This window comes from Gambusia affinis, linkage group LG13 (assembly GCF_019740435.1).
Source record: "Gambusia affinis linkage group LG13, SWU_Gaff_1.0, whole genome shotgun sequence".
NCBI classification, from domain to species: domain Eukaryota; kingdom Metazoa; phylum Chordata; class Actinopteri; order Cyprinodontiformes; family Poeciliidae; genus Gambusia; species Gambusia affinis.
In genome coordinates, this window is record NC_057880.1 from 6,210,988 (window position 1) to 6,229,882 (window position 18,895).

The 18,895-nt window shown below is 40.8% G+C and overlaps 1 protein-coding gene across 1 annotated transcript in view; it reads left to right on the forward strand.

Moving 5' to 3' along the window:
• The window catches only part of LOC122842731 (sprouty-related, EVH1 domain-containing protein 2-like), a 41,550-nt gene that overhangs the window by 11,710 nt on the left and 10,945 nt on the right, over positions 1 to 18,895 (forward strand). The window contains exons 2-5 of the mRNA XM_044136874.1: positions 8,708 to 8,900; positions 8,999 to 9,167; positions 10,520 to 10,584; positions 17,709 to 17,867. Coding sequence (XP_043992809.1) covers positions 8,708 to 8,900; positions 8,999 to 9,167; positions 10,520 to 10,584; positions 17,709 to 17,867 — 586 coding nt within the window. The remainder of the gene's footprint in view (positions 1 to 8,707; positions 8,901 to 8,998; positions 9,168 to 10,519; positions 10,585 to 17,708; positions 17,868 to 18,895) is intronic.

Below are 18,895 nucleotides of genomic sequence, written 5' to 3' on the forward strand. Positions count from 1 at the left end.
ATAGAACAGATGAATCCTCTCTTCTAACTACTAACTAGCGTGTGTGTTTGTACCAACAAGCAGCAAATTGTCCTTCAGTATAAACAAATCAAATTAAGAACATTTCCTTCTTACTCGGTCTAATTAGTAGTAGCAGTTAGTGGAGAAAAAAAACCAAAGACATCAAAGTTTAGATTTATATAAGTCGGAAAACAAGCAAATTCAAACATCTGGAAGCATTACGACAGCCTATTTCTATTTTTATTCTATTTTTGTTTGCGCGCCATACATTTCAGTTCGCCACAGGAGTATCACGCAATGCCGTGAGACTCTGTGAGCATTCAGGACATCAGAAAAACAAACCAATAATGAAATGATCCTGATTGTGAAGTGCCCTTCAGTCACTTCCTGATTGCAGGAAACAGAGCGCATACAGTGTGCAGAGAGGGGTGTGTGTGTGTTTGTGTGTGTGTGTGTGTGGGGCGCTGTTGATCATGCAGAGGTGTGGCGAGTCATTCTTTATCACAGGAAGTATAGCCACCCTTATCACACATGGCTGGACTGCCCTCACCGGCCCATTTATCTGGCACACATGAGCTGGATTCCACACCTCTCCAAGCCGGCTTGGCTTCCAAGCCCCGTTTACTGTTTTATTGCGGCCCTCTTGCACAAAGGGAGGATTCTCAGGGTCCATTTAACTCTGGAGCACATTCAATAGCCTGTTTGTTGTGCATAAATATAAAGTGGGCATGGTGAAAGAGTTATAAAGCAGCTCTAATTGTTTTTGTGCCATGCTTCAAGTGCAGTCGTGCGCTGTAAAATTTTAAAAGTGGTCTCGATTAGCTTTTCTTTAGCCTCTGCCTGCAGTTTTTTTTTTTTTTTAAACTAATTTTACATCCAATACTTTCCGTCTCGTATGAGGAGGACAAAGGAAGAGTCGAGCTCCAAACTTGATCGCTCAAATCTATCGTATTTGTCTTTAAGCAAAAAGAGGGGGGAAGCTGTTGAAACTATGATAAACTCCTTGTTGGTGCTAAAAGACTTTTTTATTCTTTTTTTTTTTTTGGTCAAAGTTATGTCAGCTTTAGTATTTTTGTAGGTCAAATGAAAGAAATTGAAGCAAAGCAATTCCTCCTGAAGACTGCCAGCAAACAGCTAATAAAAAAAACTAACAAATACCAAACTCTGGTTCGACTATACCGATTATTAGGAGTCAGATTTCTCATTAGGAACTAATATTACATTGTGTGTGTGTATCAGAGAGAAACGTCATTGTTAGACAGACGTTGACATTTTAAAATGGCGTTAGCATGTTAGTGATTAGCTAGCTTAGCATCACAAAAACAAAAGTTTCCAAGTTTATAATCTAGAGAATGTGAATCCTTACCTCAACACTGTTATTTCCAAAAGCCTGCCAACATACCCAAATTTCTCATATCTCCTAAAATTTTCATCGATGAACCTCATAATGAGCCAGTGACAGAATAAATCAAGTTGTCTCTGGTTTCTCTGACTGTAGTCACCAGCTGAAATACTGAGGGGAAGGAGAGAAGGAGTTTTGTCACAAAATAAATCAAACAAAGGTTTGGGACATATCACAAATTTACTGAGTCCAAATCTCAAAGTTAACTAGAAATCGGTATAGGTCAGGTAAACCCAGGTAGATCCTTTTACAACATACTCAAAACACACTATGTTCAGGTGAACTTGGACAAATGTGTTGTTTAGCAACCGACACATTCAACCATTTCAGTGCTTTATTCCACATAGCTAAGAATATCGCCGTTTGAAAACTCAGCAGAGTGTTTGGGTCTTTAGTTAGTGACACTTCAGGTTTGTATTCCAGGCTGTTGCACTTATGACTTATTGTTTGATATGCAGTATAAGTGGCATTGCAACAAATACATGACGGCTGGCTTTAGGACACGGTTGCCTGACACACCCTGCACTTTTGTCCTGCTGGCTTACAATAAATTATAAAAGGCCATGATTCACGGATTCGCCACTGTTATCTGCGAGGCGGTGAGCTCCACTCTTATCGCCCGTCCGAATTGAGTCATCACTCACATTTGGTCGTGACGCCAAGTAAAATTCACAGCCACTTTACTGCTGGGTTAAAAGTGATCAACTAAGATGTTTTTTATGCTAGAATCTGTATGAATGGACGACCTCAGTGCATTGGTCGTCTTCCTTCAAAGCGGCTGTCGGCCCTTTTTTTTTTTTGTTCCCCAGCATCAGCGCTTCATGCAACATTGGCATGGACAGAATTAGATTCACAGTTCCTAAATGTTAGTGTGAGTGCATCTGTGTCAAGATGTTTAGTCTCCTCCAAAGGGTATTAAAGCAGCGCTCTGCTGCTGGTTGTGGCTGTCTGTGTGTTCCAACCACAGATTACAGGGCCTGTCGGCAGACGGGGCGCTAGACATGGGTCACAAGACGGACCAAAATGTGACGAGTTCATCTCAGAGAGCTGATAGCCTGGATCGTGTATCTGAAAGCACATGTGTCTATTTATTGCAGAATTCGGTGTTTATTTCTGCATGCGGACGGCTTGGATGTTGTCGCGCTATATCTGGATTCGTCATGTGTGTCTGAGTCATGTAAAGGCAAACAGTATGGATTTCCAAATGTAAACATTTTCTATGGCAGTTTTATAGAGCCAAAAAAAAACCCAAAAAACGAATGAATGACTTGAAGTTCAAAGTAATCACGTCTTGATTTACCTTAATATACAGAACAAGCTGGTTTAATAAAAGGTTACTGGAGTCAAATTGCCATCCCGCCATTTTGAACATTCATTTTAAAAAAGTTTTATAGAGTTTTCTTAAGTTGTAAAGAATAACACTAAGCTGCCTCTCCTCTAAATGTTACTGTACACTGCAGGCCAGCTGGCTGAAGGAAGTATCTACACTTTTTTCTTACTTACAAGAAAGTCTTATTCACAGCTGCATTTCCATTAGCCATGTACTGTAACTGTGCAAACTGGAATTACAAAAAACAGCAACTTAATGGGAAAATGCCAGTTTTAAAAAAAAAAACTCCCTTTTTTTAATGTATATGTTTTTGGCACTAGTGGCCTTTATTCAACAATACTTCGACAGGAAGAAGACAGAGAGAACTGTGAACGATACCTAGCCGATGACGGGACTCTTAAGCCTGCAGTTCTGTAGTGAATACGGGGCGCACGCTCCAACCACCGCAACACACGACGCCCCAAAACTCACCTGAGGATGAGGTGGTTTCTCAGCTGTATCACATTTAGTGTATTATTTTGCTAAACAGTAATAGAAACATTTTATTTTTCGTCACACGATCAACAACCAGATGACGAAGACTACCAGAAGTGGTTGGTGAATGTTGTCTTACTGTGTGATTTTAATTGTGTTTCTTTTTTACTGCAAATATCACAATTGTGAAATTGTGTTGTTGTTTTTTTTTTTTTTGTTGTTTGTTTTTTTGTTTTTCGCTGACATTAGCGGCATATTGAAAAATTTTGCACACGTTTGTAATGGAAACACAGCTACAGTTTAGAAATATTTGGTCATTAAAAGTGAGAGTTACTGAGTGGAAGGTGAAGGAGCGTCACACGTCACGTTTGTAAAAGTAACACTTAGCACTGTAGCTGGTAAACAGCTGATGACTCATGTAGCTTAGCAAGCTAGTATCAGATTGCTATCCTGTTTACTCCATGAAGAGTTGAAGGGGTAAAAGGTGTGATAATTTGTGCAGTAAGGACTTAAAAGCACCATATTTTTGGTTAGGTCTCATTTTAGAGTTTCAATAAATTTGCTGAACTCCAGTCAGAACCCTTGTTCATTTTCAAATTTAAATAAAAGCCAGCGTAGGCCTTTTTTTTTTTTCTTCTTTTTTTTTTAGAAGTTCTTAGGCAAGAACAAAATTTTACTTGTATTTTTTCTTGTCATTGCTGATGCAAAAGATTGCATTTTTGCTGTGTAGTTTTTCAGTCATTGTGCGAGCCAGCATAATTATTTATGAACTGCTTTTCAAGCAGTTAATGGAGAAATTGTTGCTCAAGCAGAAGAACACATCATCGTTCTCTTTCTGCAATACTAGAAGTGATCTCATCAGTCCCATGTAGTCGGTATATAATGACGTAGTCTGTGTGGGAGTGCTCTAATGTTGGTTGGTGAGCTCTGGTTCAGTGGTAATTACTAGGGAAGACTGGTTTTGGGGTGTTTGGACTCATTTAGCTCCATGTGGGCCAACTAATTCTGGCAGCATATGGGCCTTGTTCAGATTTGGCCTCCACATGTGGAAAATGAGCTCTATGTTTGGGGTGTTATTCATTCTATAGCTGGATTGAGGTGTTTATTTTGGTGGTTTTATTTGAGGCATACAGTGATAATCCATCGTAGCTGCCTGGAGCAAGGCTATTTTTTCCTTTGATAGAAATAGGATAAACTTTCTCTGTAGTTTTTTTAATTATTTTTGTATGCTACAAAGGTTGCGTAAATGCTTAATTTGCCACCAAAGTAGCCTCAATGTACTGCAACCTTAAAATACATGGGAAGATATTTTAGCCAAAGCTAACATAACTCTAGTTGGAATAATGAAGTCAAGATATGATATTTTAAAAGGATAACACATTAGACCTATTTTTATAAGCAATTTTAGCCATTTAGCCAATGAACTATGAGATAGTTGCTTCTTACTGTAAGCAAGAAAGCTAGCCTACACTGCTTGTTAAACTAGCTTACGCTGTAAGCTAGTTTACAGTGTAAGCTAGCTTGCAGTTAGTTTAGATTAATGGAAACACAAGTAGGTAACTGAGGTGTCTATTTTAAATTTCTGTTTCCTTTGCTGCTTTTCAAGTTTTCCAGCTACACAGAGGAACCTGAATGACTTTTTGCCTACGCCCATCATGCTTTCACATGACAAGTATTACTCCACCTGCGCACCGACATTATGGCTAACTCTGTCGTCTGCCAGTAAACACCGCTGAACCTCCCAGTTTGGTCTGTTTCATAACATGGTTTTTTTTTTTTCTTTTTTAAAGCAACCCTTTCAGTTATTGCGCCCGTATTGTCCAAAGGAAAAAAAAACAAAACAACAACTTGTAGTTGCTAGATGGAAAAAAAAAACATCTCATTTTATGCATGCGTGTCTTACACAAAAGCACGAATGTGGGTGTTTGTGTGGCTGCTTTTCTGTATGGGCTGTTTGTCTGCTATCACCCAGTCAGCCAGTCTGTCATTCAGTCACTTTTATGAATGTGTGTGGGTGGGAGCTGGTGAACCAGTTTTGCCACCTGTGTTTGCGTGTGTGTGAGAGTGTGTATGTGCATTAGGTCTTTTGGACTATCTGCAAGCTAATTATATAACACCTCTCCCATTCACTCCCACTCTGCCTCTCGTCCTCCATATCTCTTTTAATGTCCCTCCTCAATCCCCAACCCCTCCACACACACACAGAGAGCATCGATTCAATATACAGAGGCACATCCTGTTATTGTCGGGTCGTTCATGAGGATTGGGACCATGTGCATTGTGTCCCCGTGAGGGTGGTGGCTGTCATGCTAAGGCTGGGGAATGGCTCGTGTTGTTTGCTGCTCCACCTCCGGTCTCCTGCTTGTTTTTTTTGTTTGTTTTTTTTGTCATGTATTGTTTTGTGCTCCTCAAGACTAAACTGTGGCTGCGTTATCTTGTTTGTTGGTTTGACGTGTGTCCGCTTCAGGCTCCAGTTGGCTGTCGTCTTACCTAAACGATCTGTAGCTGGGATAAGAACGCAACTATTTCCCTGATTACTAGTGTTATTAGTTTTATTGCCTAGCGAGTTTTCAGTGTTTTAGTATAGAAACACTCATTTAGATTTGAAAACATAACTTAGGCTAATTTGATAATTAACTTTACTTTTGTTTTCAAAAACTGCACTTGGGCTGCAAATGTTAAATGTTAAGGCAAATTTGGAATGATATGAGTTTGTCACAGTATGACAATCTTGAGTAAAAAGGCCAATTTTTACAGTATTAACACTAAAAATTAAAACAAAAATTTAAAACATAATGTAATCCCTTTTAAACAAAAACGTAGCTATATATTCAAAGTTACAATTATTATATACAATGATATCTGCAATATTTATTTTCTTTCCATAATATAGACTAAACATATGGTGATTTAGTACAAGTTTTGAAATAAGTATTTTGCTTGATGATATCCCTTTTTGCTGTTCTGCTGCTTTTGTTTAGCTAAATAATTGGGCTAGCTCGTGGCGTTGCTAGCCTGCATTCTGCTGCTTTACAGAAAACCTCCAGCGTTCTGACTAGATTCATTGCAACCAGAAATATTTTCAGTCTATTTTTTTTTCTAGATAGTGTGGAAAAAGTTGAGTGGCTTTGTTTGAGTTGTCTGGTCGGTAATGTGCAGCAGCAGCAGCAGCAGGTGGGGGAGGTACAGCAATGTGGAACTGCCCCAGTGTTTTTCAGATGTGACGTTTTAATTGAAACATAACTTGACAGCAATCAGGTCCTACATATTAGATAGATACAACAGAAGATAAAGAATAGTAATAAAAACATGTATATTTAAACTTGTCAGTAATTTAAATTGTTTAGCTTACAAGACAATAATTTATTGACTTGACACACAAATTGCATGTGGAAACAAAGAAGCATCCTATTTCTTTACATCTATTTATGCTCACTTAAGCTTACTTTTTACATTTATATTTGCTTCTTATGAAGTAACTGACATAAAACAGAGATTAACATTTTAGATATCTGGCTGCTCTGCTTCCTTATTTTTAGTAACAGAACTAATTTATTTGTTTGCTGCAGCTGCCTTCTACAACACAAAAGGAAAGGCCCATAATTTCATAATAATATGTTGGGGATCAGCATCACGCAGGGTTTTCCTCGGTGTATTATAAGCCTGGCGGGCCACCAGGCTTATAAACATTGCTTATTTTCTTTTTTTAAGTGTTTTTAAAATGTTTGCATTTTTTTAAGACTGTTTTGTTGGTGTTATGGTATTGATCTACCAATTTTGCAATAACACATAATTATCAAGTGACATTTAAAAATTTCCTGTCACCTTTAAACATTTTTTAACTCTAAAACACAGAGTTAACGGGCCGCTGGATGGATGACTGACCTAGCGCCCAACCAACGGGCTTAGCAAGTTTTCTGGGGGAAACCTTTAACATGTATCAGAATAGATCATTTTAATCTACCCTGCCGTTATGATCTAATTGAAAGTGTATAAAAATTACAAAATAACCCTTATTCTGCAGGATATGCGAAACAAACCAGTCCTACTGCAGAACGTGTTTCTAAAAATGGCAAAAGATGTTTAATGGCATAGAATAATCTCTAGTTGGGCAAATATAAGTGTTATTCTCTCAGATGAATAGCAACACGGTGTGACTATGGATAGCAGCTCTAAGCATTTATGTGCTGGTGAAGTTGAGGCTCTTTTGAATAAAACTATTGAAACCAGGAAAAGGCTATTACTCATTTTAGACCCAAGCAGCAGCTGTGTGTGTGTTTTTTCTTTTCTTAATCCAGTCCAGCATAAAAATGTTTTGCAATATTACAGTCCAAAAAGAACATCCTCACTGCTTTGTTTGTGGTTGTTTTATTTGGTAAATTCATTGACTTGCATGGCCTCAGTTTTTGCATCGTATCTGTACATTCCACTTAGTGATTTAAAATCCCAACGCTGAAATTTAGTAATTCACGATGCGGAAAACAAAAACTGTCTGTTAACTAAATGGGATGCGATCAAGTCAAGTACCAAAGGAGATTCACCACCATTTGAAGTTTGTTTGTGTCATTCTGAAATATTCCAGTCAAGCTTATGACTGCAGACCATGAGATTTTGAACATTGAGCTCTGTTTCCATTAGTTTTACTGTGTGTGTGTGTGTGTGTGTGTGTGTGTGTGTGTGTGTGTGTGTGTGTGTGTGTTTGTAATACCTTTTGGGGATCATTTTTCTGACACATACTACGTTGTGGGGACCCACGGCTCCTTGTGGGGACCAAAGCCTGTTTTTGGGTCAGGGATTAGATGTAGGACTACGGTGTGAATTGCGTTTTGGTTAGCGTTAGGATTAGGTATGTAATGGATAGGGTCAGGTTTAGGCTGCAGAAATGAATGGAAGTCAATGGAAAGTCCCCACAAAGATAGCCACGCAAACATGTGTGTGTGAGTGTGTGTTTAATGCTGACTTATCCTGGTGCAACACCTCCCACTTCAGCACAGTGCGGACTGAACAAAGTCGTGACTTGCGACGCCCTCAAACAGTCTGTCAGGGTGTGAATCCAATACTGCACAAAACTTCTGTGGCATTAAGTCCACTTTGACTTTGCAGCATTTTCAGCTTTAATAAACAGAATTTGAATATTAACAATTCATGTGAAGGAGGTTTTTTGTTTTAGATTTGAAATAATTGGGGTTTTTTTTCTTAGTTTCTTTAACATAAAGTAAAGCATTTTTGTATTGATTTGCTTGTTGTTCTGTTTTTACTGCGGAAGGAAGTGGTTTGCACTTGAAGCAGCTTAACATATACTAGCAAACTAGACTGTACTTTAACAAAGCAATCGTCTAATAACCCTAAAGACTTCTTGCAAATGATGAATCAGTTAATGCTTTTCCGTAAAGCATCGTCGGTTTCCTATAATTAGCATTTTAAGATTGAGACTAAGACAAATGTCACATTGAGAACCCCGTTCTAATAATCTTCCACCTGTCCTTCATCCTTCCGTCCAGTGACAGCTACATCGTGCGTGTGAAAGCGGTGGTGATGACGCGGGACGACTCAAGCGGCGGCTGGCTGGCTCAGGATGGGGGGGCCCTCACCCGGGTGGGCGTCTGTCGCCTCCTTCCTACGGAGGTGATGCATCTCTCCGGCTCCAGCAGTTCCCAGTTCGTCATCCGGGGGGAACGGCTGCGTGACAAACAGGTAAAAAATAAATAAATAAAATTTAAATACCCTGAACGTTTGTGTTTTTGATTTTGCTACGGGAAGTGATGCTGAGTTCCTACTGGCTGGATGCATAGGTGATCCTGGACTGTCCGCTGCGGAAGGACATAGTGTACACTATCGCGATGCCGACATTTCACCACTGGAAGGTGGAGGACAGGCGGTGCGGCCTGTCGTTCCAGTGTCCAGCTGACGCCAGAGCCTTCGACAGAGGGGTGCACAAAGCAATTGAAGACCTGGCTGAAGGTACGCTGTGCTGGAATGTGGGTTTAGTTGGTCGTCACTAGCTGTGTTTCCATTTAATTCTCATGCGAATTTTGAGCAAACCTTTAAAATTTAGCAAATCAAGAAAATGCAAATTCAGCGTGTTTGATACGTCAGATGTTGACTTTATGCACGGCTGTAATAAGCAGGTAAACATTTGCTGTATCAGTACATATTCAGTAATAGGGGTGGGTGATATGAACTTAGAATTTGATCGTAATATTTTGTGGTATAATAATAAATATCATGAAAAAAACCCCTATTATTTAGGTAATTATATGGCTTGGCCAGCACAGATTTTATGTTGAATGAAGGACTTGTTCTTTACTTATTGTTATTATTTATGGCTCTAGTTAAGTTTAATAATTAGCTTTTTTTTAAAATATATTATTTGATATTAATAAATTGTAATGCTGGATACAAATATCTACAAATTTGAAATGTTCAGCAGCTGTTTCTTCACAAAACCCTGTGCAAAACATTTTGGTAAATAAAAAAACATGTTGCCTCACAAACAAGGTGTTTTTCTGGGGTAAATTTCCACCGTGGTCATCTCTTTATTCCATACCCAGTGGAAGAACACGAGTATAACAAGTGATTTAAAGAGGGAATTAGATTTTCTTAAGTCTTGTCGGACATTTAGTCAGATTAGTACTTAAAAAGAGAGTGTCCGTTTAGCAGATAACAGGAAGGTTAAAGTGGGGAAAGCAATACTTTTGAGTGGAAATTTACGTTAAGGTTTAAGGGTCTTCATTTTGTCGAGAATAAACATTCTGCCTCCTTAATCATGTAATAATTATTGAATAATCAATAATCCTTTGAAAACCGTCTCACACAGTGTGACATCTCCTAATATCACTTTCTCTTTATAGTTCTTAAAGAGAAATATTGCTCTGCTAAAATCAGCATCACGAGATCAAAGATAAAAAAAAAACAACCTAAAACTGTAAATCGGCAACAAAACTGTAATTTGTGTATCTCGAACTAAATAAGCGTCCATTTCTTCCATGTTGAAGTTAAGAGTTCTACAAAGTCAGAGAGGCGAGAAAACACCCCTCCGGTTCATGACTAGAGGTGTTTAGTGGGCGGTGTCCAAAACATGGCAGGTAAAACCGGTCGGTCCTGGCGAGGACATGAATGAGCTCAAAGTATGTGGAGAAACGTGTTCCGAAAATAGTTTTTCTAAAGTTTTGATAATGCGACAGGATGAGGAAGTTTACATTCAGAAGTCGTAAAACCTGACCGTCGGTTATTGCTGCAAGTGCAACTTTAAAAGAGATGAAAGGTAGAGCTGCGTGTCCGAGCTGCTCACTGCGATGTCTCCCTCTCCGCAGGCTCCACGACTTCCTCTACGGCACTCCAGAACGAGGGAGAACTGGGGGACGACGATGTTTTCACTGTAAGCATTTTTTAAATAAACAGAGTCCCTAAGAAAATGAGTCCAAAACATTAAAACTTCTTTGGGATTTTTTTTTTTTCCCCCCCCTCGACAAATGCACGAAAAAGGAATCTCACTCATGCTCGGCGGTGCATTCACGCTGCTGGTTTTCGGCCGGACATTTGTGGTTGCCTTGCACCATGCTGGTCTGTTTGTCAGACGGGGGTCAAAGTTGATTCATCTCTGAGCTGAGCATCGGCGGAGGAAGTCGCAGAGCCAACTTTTATTGTGCAACGTGTTTCAGAGCGTTCAGCGTCGTGCGAGCTCTTTACTTTCAGCATGCAAGGCAATGTTTCAACTCCCTCTTCTTCCTCCAAAAAGCAACTAAGTAGCTCTTTAAGGAACTATGTGACATTGATTGTAATCTTCTACTGGGGATCAAAGTTTGAGGTATGAGCTGGCTGCGGGTCCCACTGCAGGGTCGGGGGACGGAGAGGAGCGTGTGTGATGTGAAGAGGAAGCTCGAGACATGAAGTGGTTTTGTTTGACAAGGACAAAAAAAAAAAAACCTAATGTGTTTTGTTTCTTTTAATTTTCCATTCACATGATAACAAAAACTTCAAAACTTTATACTCTTTAAGAGTCTTTTCACACCTGAAAGGTAGACTCGACTCAATTGGGGACCAAAATTGCAGCATTTCTTACAGTTTCATGTAGTGCTGTTCGCTTTTATTGTGCCAAATGAACAAAGCTAATTGAGCAACATGTTCCCACTGGCGATACCTCTAGACTTTTCGGCTGGTTTTGGTTGTATTTACCTAGAATATAGTTTGCTTCCTGCATTCGGAGCGGTTTCCATGTGCATTTGAATTGTGCTACTGTTCATTTGAACCAAACCGAGACCTGGATCTTTAGGCGGACCAGAGTTTGCTCTTTTGGCCTGCATCAGAGTTTGATTACGCATTCACACCTCCCTTAACAGACTGGACTTTGTAGACAAACTAACTGGACTTTGATTAAAGTGGACTAATCAGGGCTGGAGTGAATTCTCCTTTAGAAACTTTAATATGGCATCCTAATAAAGGGCCGTGCTTAAAATATCACAATACACCAAAGTAGACATGACAGCATCTAATCTTCTACCTTCTATAAACATTATGTAATTTAAAAGCTTTCTTGAAGAATCCGAAGTGAAACAATGTTGACCTGAACTGCCGTTCTTCTGCATAAAACATTTGCAGACGAAATCTTATCAGCTCAGGATTTAATATTAGTCTTTTGTTATGCATACCTGCCACAGCAGATTGATCTCCACCTTAGGTTAGCTTAACGGCATTTTATGCTAACCCACCATTTACCTCCTCCTTTAGCACTGAAACCTGACACCAGAGCCAGCAGGCGGGGTCACAAGGTCACTTCCTGTATCCCACCAAATCCCTCCGCGCACACAGACACACACAGACACACACATACACTATCTTTGCGCCCTCCCATTTGGACGGGAGAGCAGCCGCCGAGCTTGCGCGGAGCAGCTGTTTCCCAGCTTAGTGCGGTGCTGCTGATTTACGAGAGGAAGTGCCTCGTGGTTCATCTTTGACTCGAGCTGTCTGTTAGGGCCAAGACTAATAGGTGCTCTGCTGGGAGTGTACAGCCACCACAGAGACACACACAAACACATGAGCAGGCGTGGAGAGGTGAGGATGGCGGTGCGGGGAACACTGTAGAAGATTTCAGTGGAACGAATTCGAAGCAGTCCTTCACTTTTGTTGGTAGAGAAACTGCCTTATTATTGTTTTGCAAAATAAAGACTTGTATATTTCAGACCAAACTTAATGTTGCAGCAGTTAATAAAACCGTGCGAGTTACAAAAATGTGCTTAATATTTCCATTTTAGTAGGATTTGTTCAGCATATTATAAATACAAAGCAATCCCTTTTAGTCTGCCTTCTTTTAAAGAGAACATACATGTAGTCTGTATGTTTCTCTTTAGCATTAATCTGCAGGTGATGTTAGCCTTTAACCACTTTGATCAGAGTTCTGGCGTTAGCTATATTTTGTCTAAATTTCAGGATAATTGTGGTATAGAGCTTATTCCACAAGTGCTATGAGTTGTGAATATTTCATCTCTGACTTCTTCGACAACGCGGTTGACGGCACACAAAACGTTTTGGTTGAAACTTTAGACTTTCCCTCTTACTTAAAGTTGTAGGAATTAAATTATAGTGAGAACAGCTTACTCAGGTTTACATGAGGCCGCTGCCTGGAAACTGCTGGTGTTTTTGGATGTCGATTGGGAAAAAGGTCCATGTTTCAATGGCACCGCCAAGACACTTTGAGTCAACTGTAGTTGTCATGCCAGGCCATTAGATGGCGCTGTGGTTTCAGCATGTCGTTGAATGCATCTGCTCTTTTGACCCTTTGTTCCATCTCACTAGCTGGCACCTCATTGCGAAAAATAACCCGTGTCCGTCTCCCACGAACAAAGTGCTCATGTAACACAACACAGCTAAGTAGCTCAACACAGCACGATGCTATCCGCCATTGTTTTTGTTATCTACCCGTACATGCGCAGAAGAAACCCCTGAAGCTGTGTGTTCTGCGCATGTGCATTTTCAAACAAGCAGACTACTTCACACCTCTGCGGGGGGCGTTACAGAAAAGTGTCAAAAAGTGCTGCTGTGAGAGGCTCCGGTCGCTGGTGGTGTGTAAACGAGCGGCTGGATCACAACAAAAATGTTAAGGTTTAACTGAAGAGCTGCTCCATGCAACAGGACCTTAGTTCCTCATGCCTTGCCGTTTTATTCTGGGGTCACGGGTTTTATCCCGTTATTCACAGTGCTCTGTTAAACACTGATGCCTCTTGGGCTTTTCCACGTCTCCTCGCCGTTGCCAACTTCAAAGCTTAAATGTTTTCCACTGGAATTTTGTGTTATAGATCAACACAAAAGCCGTGCATAAGTGTGAAGTTTGAAAGAAATGATGGGCACTTCTCAAAATTAATCTGTATCAGAACTAAATTAACACATCTACTCCAACATGCTGCCACCACGAGCGCACTAATGTCGTACTCCTAAGGTAAATTGCAGCATAGTCAGTTGGCTTCAGCGGTAAGCCAGTTTCAACATCTGAATTAGCGTTGCTCTCAACCCATCGTTTGAAAAAGTATGGCTTAGCTGCTGACATATTGATGGATGGTTTTCAAGTTAATAGTGAAAGGCTCAGTAAGGAGAGGATCAATCACAGAACAAACTCAAGAGGCACATTGTAACTGTGGAGGAGATCAGCAACTCAGGTGGAAGAATATGTCGACAAGACAACTACTAGCTTCATGGTTCTACTAATCCGGCCTTTACGGGATAGTGACGACAAAAGAGCCATCAGGAGTCCTGTTGGCCTGAAGGGGACACTTCAAACCTGTGGAAGAAGGCGTCCGTATCACTGTAGACCATCGTTGACTTTTTGGGTCTTCAAGCAAAGCACTGCTTGTAGTCGGAAGCTTTCTCTCCACATTCACCCCGAACACAATGGCAAAAAGGTTGCTAATCATGTAACCGGAGCCACAATGAAATGGTTAAGATCAAAACACATGCACTCGATAGAATGATCCAGTCAAATTCATGAGCCTAAATCTAATTTACAATCTTGGGCAAGACTTGAAAATTGTCCGCAGTCACTCTGTACTCGATTTTCCTCAGCTTATGCTGTTTTGCAAAGATTTGGCAGAAGCCGGTAAAGACTTTCATCTGTAGCTGATCGGAAAGGCGTCGTTGCGACGTATTAACTTTGCAGAACCTGAATGCATACACACTTTTTGCCAGCTATGGATTGTTTTCCAACCACATCACAATTTTTGCACTACTTTGTATTGGTTTATCAAGTGAAAACCCAACAAAAGCTATTGATGATAGTGTCTGTAAGATGACCAAATGTCAAAGATAGTGATACCTTTGCAAGGTATGGTCTACCATATTTTATGTGTACTACTTTCTCTTACTATACATTTTTGACAATGGGTGCAGAATTGTAAATCCATATCAGCTTGGCAGTAATGCAAAGCTATTTATGGTTTGAACAACCTCTTAAAGGGAATGACGACTGCGATAGAGCTTGCGAGGTCCAGAGTTGTGGACAAGGGGAAATGCTTCATCAGTCTGCCATTTAGCAGATGAATAGTTGGATGGGGAGAGCACAAGCAACGATGGACTTCCCTAAATTATTCCTCATTCATCAAACCTAAACTTAACTCAGTCCACCCCCGTTCTGCCCGTCTCCCGTCTCTGTGTCTATTTTGGCTCATTCACAACAGGGGGAGTGAAAATTATTGAAGCAATTCTAGGTCGAGCAAGATTGGCCTGCTGAAGGATGACTCCTCCTGGGCTTTTAGTCGGGGCATGTTTTGTATCAGAAAATAACCTGAAATGCCCTCCGTCCAGCCTTGGACTGGAATACACAGCAAGAGGATGTCCAGTAATATAAACTCTCCCCCCTTTCTCTGTCGTCTTGTGGCGTTTGGGCTCAGCAGCAGAAAGTCTGGTCTGTGTTTTGAATTAGTTGCAGCCACGGAGGCCAGAGTCGGACTGGTTTCGTACCGTATCCACTCCTCCTTCCCCCCAGTAATGGCTTCTGCAGGGGGGCGGGCCCTGGAGCAGAGGCAGTATGTTATGTTATTTTTGGCTAGCTGCTTTCAGGGCTTTGTAAGAAAGCTGGGGGAAATTCTCGGCATGGCAGTATCCATGTGGGGAGCAGGATATAATGGGGATGGCTTCAGCAGACAGAGCAGACCGACACACACACCAGATCTGGGTCATATAGCTCAAATAACATCCCAGATTTGATCTGAAGTGGTATGTAATGGAAGGTTTCAGAATGCTTGCAGATAACATACCCTAGGACTGTATGTAACCTACACTTGATGCACACTGAAAACCATTCTAATTTGCCCAATATTTATGATTACAAGTGTTTGCATGTTGAACAGGTGCTTGCAGTTTTAACATTCATAAAGAGTCACTGGCATGCAGACAATGATCACAGGCCAAAATAGGAAGACTTGTCAGCGATATCCAATACTGGATATCCGATCAATATCCTCTATCTACCAGCTGGACCAAAGGTTACTACCACTGGTGGCTAAGTCGATAGCAGAGGGTCCTCAGACTGTCTCAACATTACCCGGATGTGTTGGACAGCACTTGTATTAGACTAGTGTCCTTCTCTGTGCTTAGTACTGCTCAGAACATGCTGCCATGCAAAAGAGGCACATCAAAGCACAAATTACTGAATGAAGATCTATGTGATTATTCTATTTTTGAGTGCTTGAGATTATTGAGTTAGTGAATGGTAGCAATCAACTCAGCAACAGAACAACTCATTCTCGAATAACAAGCTGTGTTGAGCTACATTTCTTTGGTTACCAGTGCAATTAAACAAAACCTTTTAGCTTGAGATTAGACATTAGGCTTCTATTTTAAATAAAGAAAACACATACTGTGTGTAAACTACAGCTCTTGTTGGCAAACTTTGGCATGCTAAGAGCTACATCAGGTTAGGATAATATAAATAATAGAAATATCCAAATAGAGTAATAAAAAAATGTAATATACAATATTGTAGCTACTGTGTTGCTATAGTTTTAATTTCATTGTTGACCATACATATAATACAATCAAACTGGATGGAATTTTCTTCCCTGTTCACAGAAGTGTAAAATAATAATAGTATTGGACTAATTTCCTGCCCGAAACGCTAAGGCTAATTAGCATTCCTGCCAGGAAGGCGAGTTAGCATTCTGGTTTGGAATGCTAACTAGCCACTGATGACAGCGGATAAGCAGTTTTTCTGTCACAGTATGTTGTTTCTACTCCATTAACACAGTAAGCAGCGAATACATGAGGTTGATTGACAACACTAACCCTCTTCCTGGCTCTGATTGGTTGTTTTTGACCGGGAGCCGGGTGCATTTCTCCAAACGGCAATGGTAGCACTGGGAGAAGGTGGCGGAGCTCAGTCTTTTCACAGATTCTGTGTCTCATATTGTATGACATGACATGGTGGTAGTTTGTACAAATATGGAGGAAAAAAAAAAAAAAAATTACATACTGCGGCTTTCAAGAAGAATTTTATGCTGTATTTGCATATTTAATAATCATAATAATGCAAACATGTAGCTCTTTGTAACACCCTGTTCCTCTTAACACTCCCTTTCTCAATCACCAGTGATTTATTTAGCCTATGTCATGGTCCAGTTACACTCTTTCACCCCTTTCACCGGACTGAGCCACAGCTTGAATAGCGCCTACCCTTGCACTCAAATAGCCATGATGACATGATGAGACAGGAGCAGCACCAACCTGACTGTCAGACGGTGCCCTCAGAGGATGACCCCTGGTTTGCTCCGTCTGAAAATGTGTCTGTCTGAGAACTACATGGCAACAGCCCGGCTGCCTTGTGTCTGGCCAAGGTTTGGGTTGGATTTGAGCCCTGACAGCCTTTAGCGGAAAAGGAACAGGATACTATTTGCGCACACACACATATAGGCATATGCAGAGCAGTGCAGAGTGCCGGCAAGAGAGGAGAGGGGCGGAATGTGGGGAAAAGTGCGATGGGGGAGGGAGGAGGACAGGTTGTTGTGAGGCTAGAAGAGTTAAGATCACAGGGGGTTCCCGGAGGGTGTGCTGGAGAGCCACACAAAAGGTGACTCTGGTTACCGTGTGCAAACGTCTTGAGTTATGATATTGAGTTGCACCACATACTTTATCTGGAGCATTTTTGAAGTTGTCTGTGTTTCTTCTTCTCTAAACGTTTAAGCAATCTTAGTGCTGTAACAGATTGCAAGTCATTTTCTGATCTTTGTTGTTGAGTTTTAAAAAGGTTTTGTGGTCTCTAAGATGGTCTTACGGTAGTTATGTTGCTGCCTCTTCATATCTTGAACGTTGACTCAACATGCAGTAATCCAAGCTTTGATGAAGTGGCTCTAACAAAACAATTCACGTGTTTTTCCTGTTTTTTTCCCAATCAGGGCTGCTACAAGGCTTCCTGTTTTTGTTTGTCCAATCACGGTGTACTCTAACACTGGCTATTTGTCTGCCGCGTCCAATGAAGAAGCAGCGATTGAGCACACATCCTGTGTTTGTTTGTACACTCAGAACGCCACAGACAGCTCATCCAACTCCTCTCAGAAATTGGACAGCTCTCTGCCGCCGCTCGAGTCCTCGCCCCTTCCTCAGAGACATAAGTGCACGCCAGGACATCGACATGACCTGCATGACTCCTGCCGCCTCACAGACCACTACTACTTGGACCAGGTAAACGGGTTTCCTTTATTCACAGTTGAATAAATATGTGCATCTACTCGAGTATTAGTTATACATTGATTAGTGCAATTGCATTTCTATCACTATTTTAACCACGTGATGCACGTCCTGGTAGTCCAGTAGACTTGGTTCAGTCAAAGTCCCGACATTTGATAGTATTTCAGCTGATGTGGTTTGTTTTCACTCTGCATCGTCAAACAATCCAAACCCTTTGAAAAACCTGTTGATCACTTCGCCTGTGGTGGCACTGCACCAAGAACCACTGAAGGAAATGACATGAAAACATCTGAAAAAAAAAAAAAAAAAAACACTGAGCACATCTTCCTTCTTCCTACTTCCTTCTTCTTCTGGAATGGCGTCAGATTTTTGTAGTTGTAGGATTTCTCTTCTGTCTTTGATAACAAACCATGAGTCATTTCTTGTGGTTGTAAATACCCAGAATGCCATGCACTGTTGCTCGGTTCCTGCTTTTCGAGGGGTCTCTTACTCTCCTTGTCTGTCACATACGCATTGGAACTACATCGGATTTCACTTCAACCAAACCAAGACCTAGGATTTTAGGTGGACAAGAGATTGCTTTTTTGGTCCGCATTAGAGTTCGATTGTGCATTCACACCTCCGCAAATGAACTGGACTTTCTAGGAAAACAAACTAGAGTTTGATTAAAGTAGACTAAACAGGGTTGATGTGAATGCACTGGTTTGTTATTGCACAGCAACCACAAAAAGTGCAATCGGTTTTCTTACTGCATTTGCCTTTCCCACAAGTACAACCTGTGCAAAGGTGAGTTGTTGTGGTAGTGTATTATGGGAGATGTAGTGTGATCTGCGTGGGCACTCAGCTGGCTATACATTGACAGTAAGTTGGTAGGCCTCAGTGAGATTTTTCCTGGTTTACAGACAAGTTTATTTTAATGTTAATTTAAATGTAACCAGGTGTACATTTAAATGTCGCCTGTATTGTATATTTGTCTAGTGACGTTTGGCCAAGTAAAGGTTCTTTCTGTCTCTCCCCTTCAG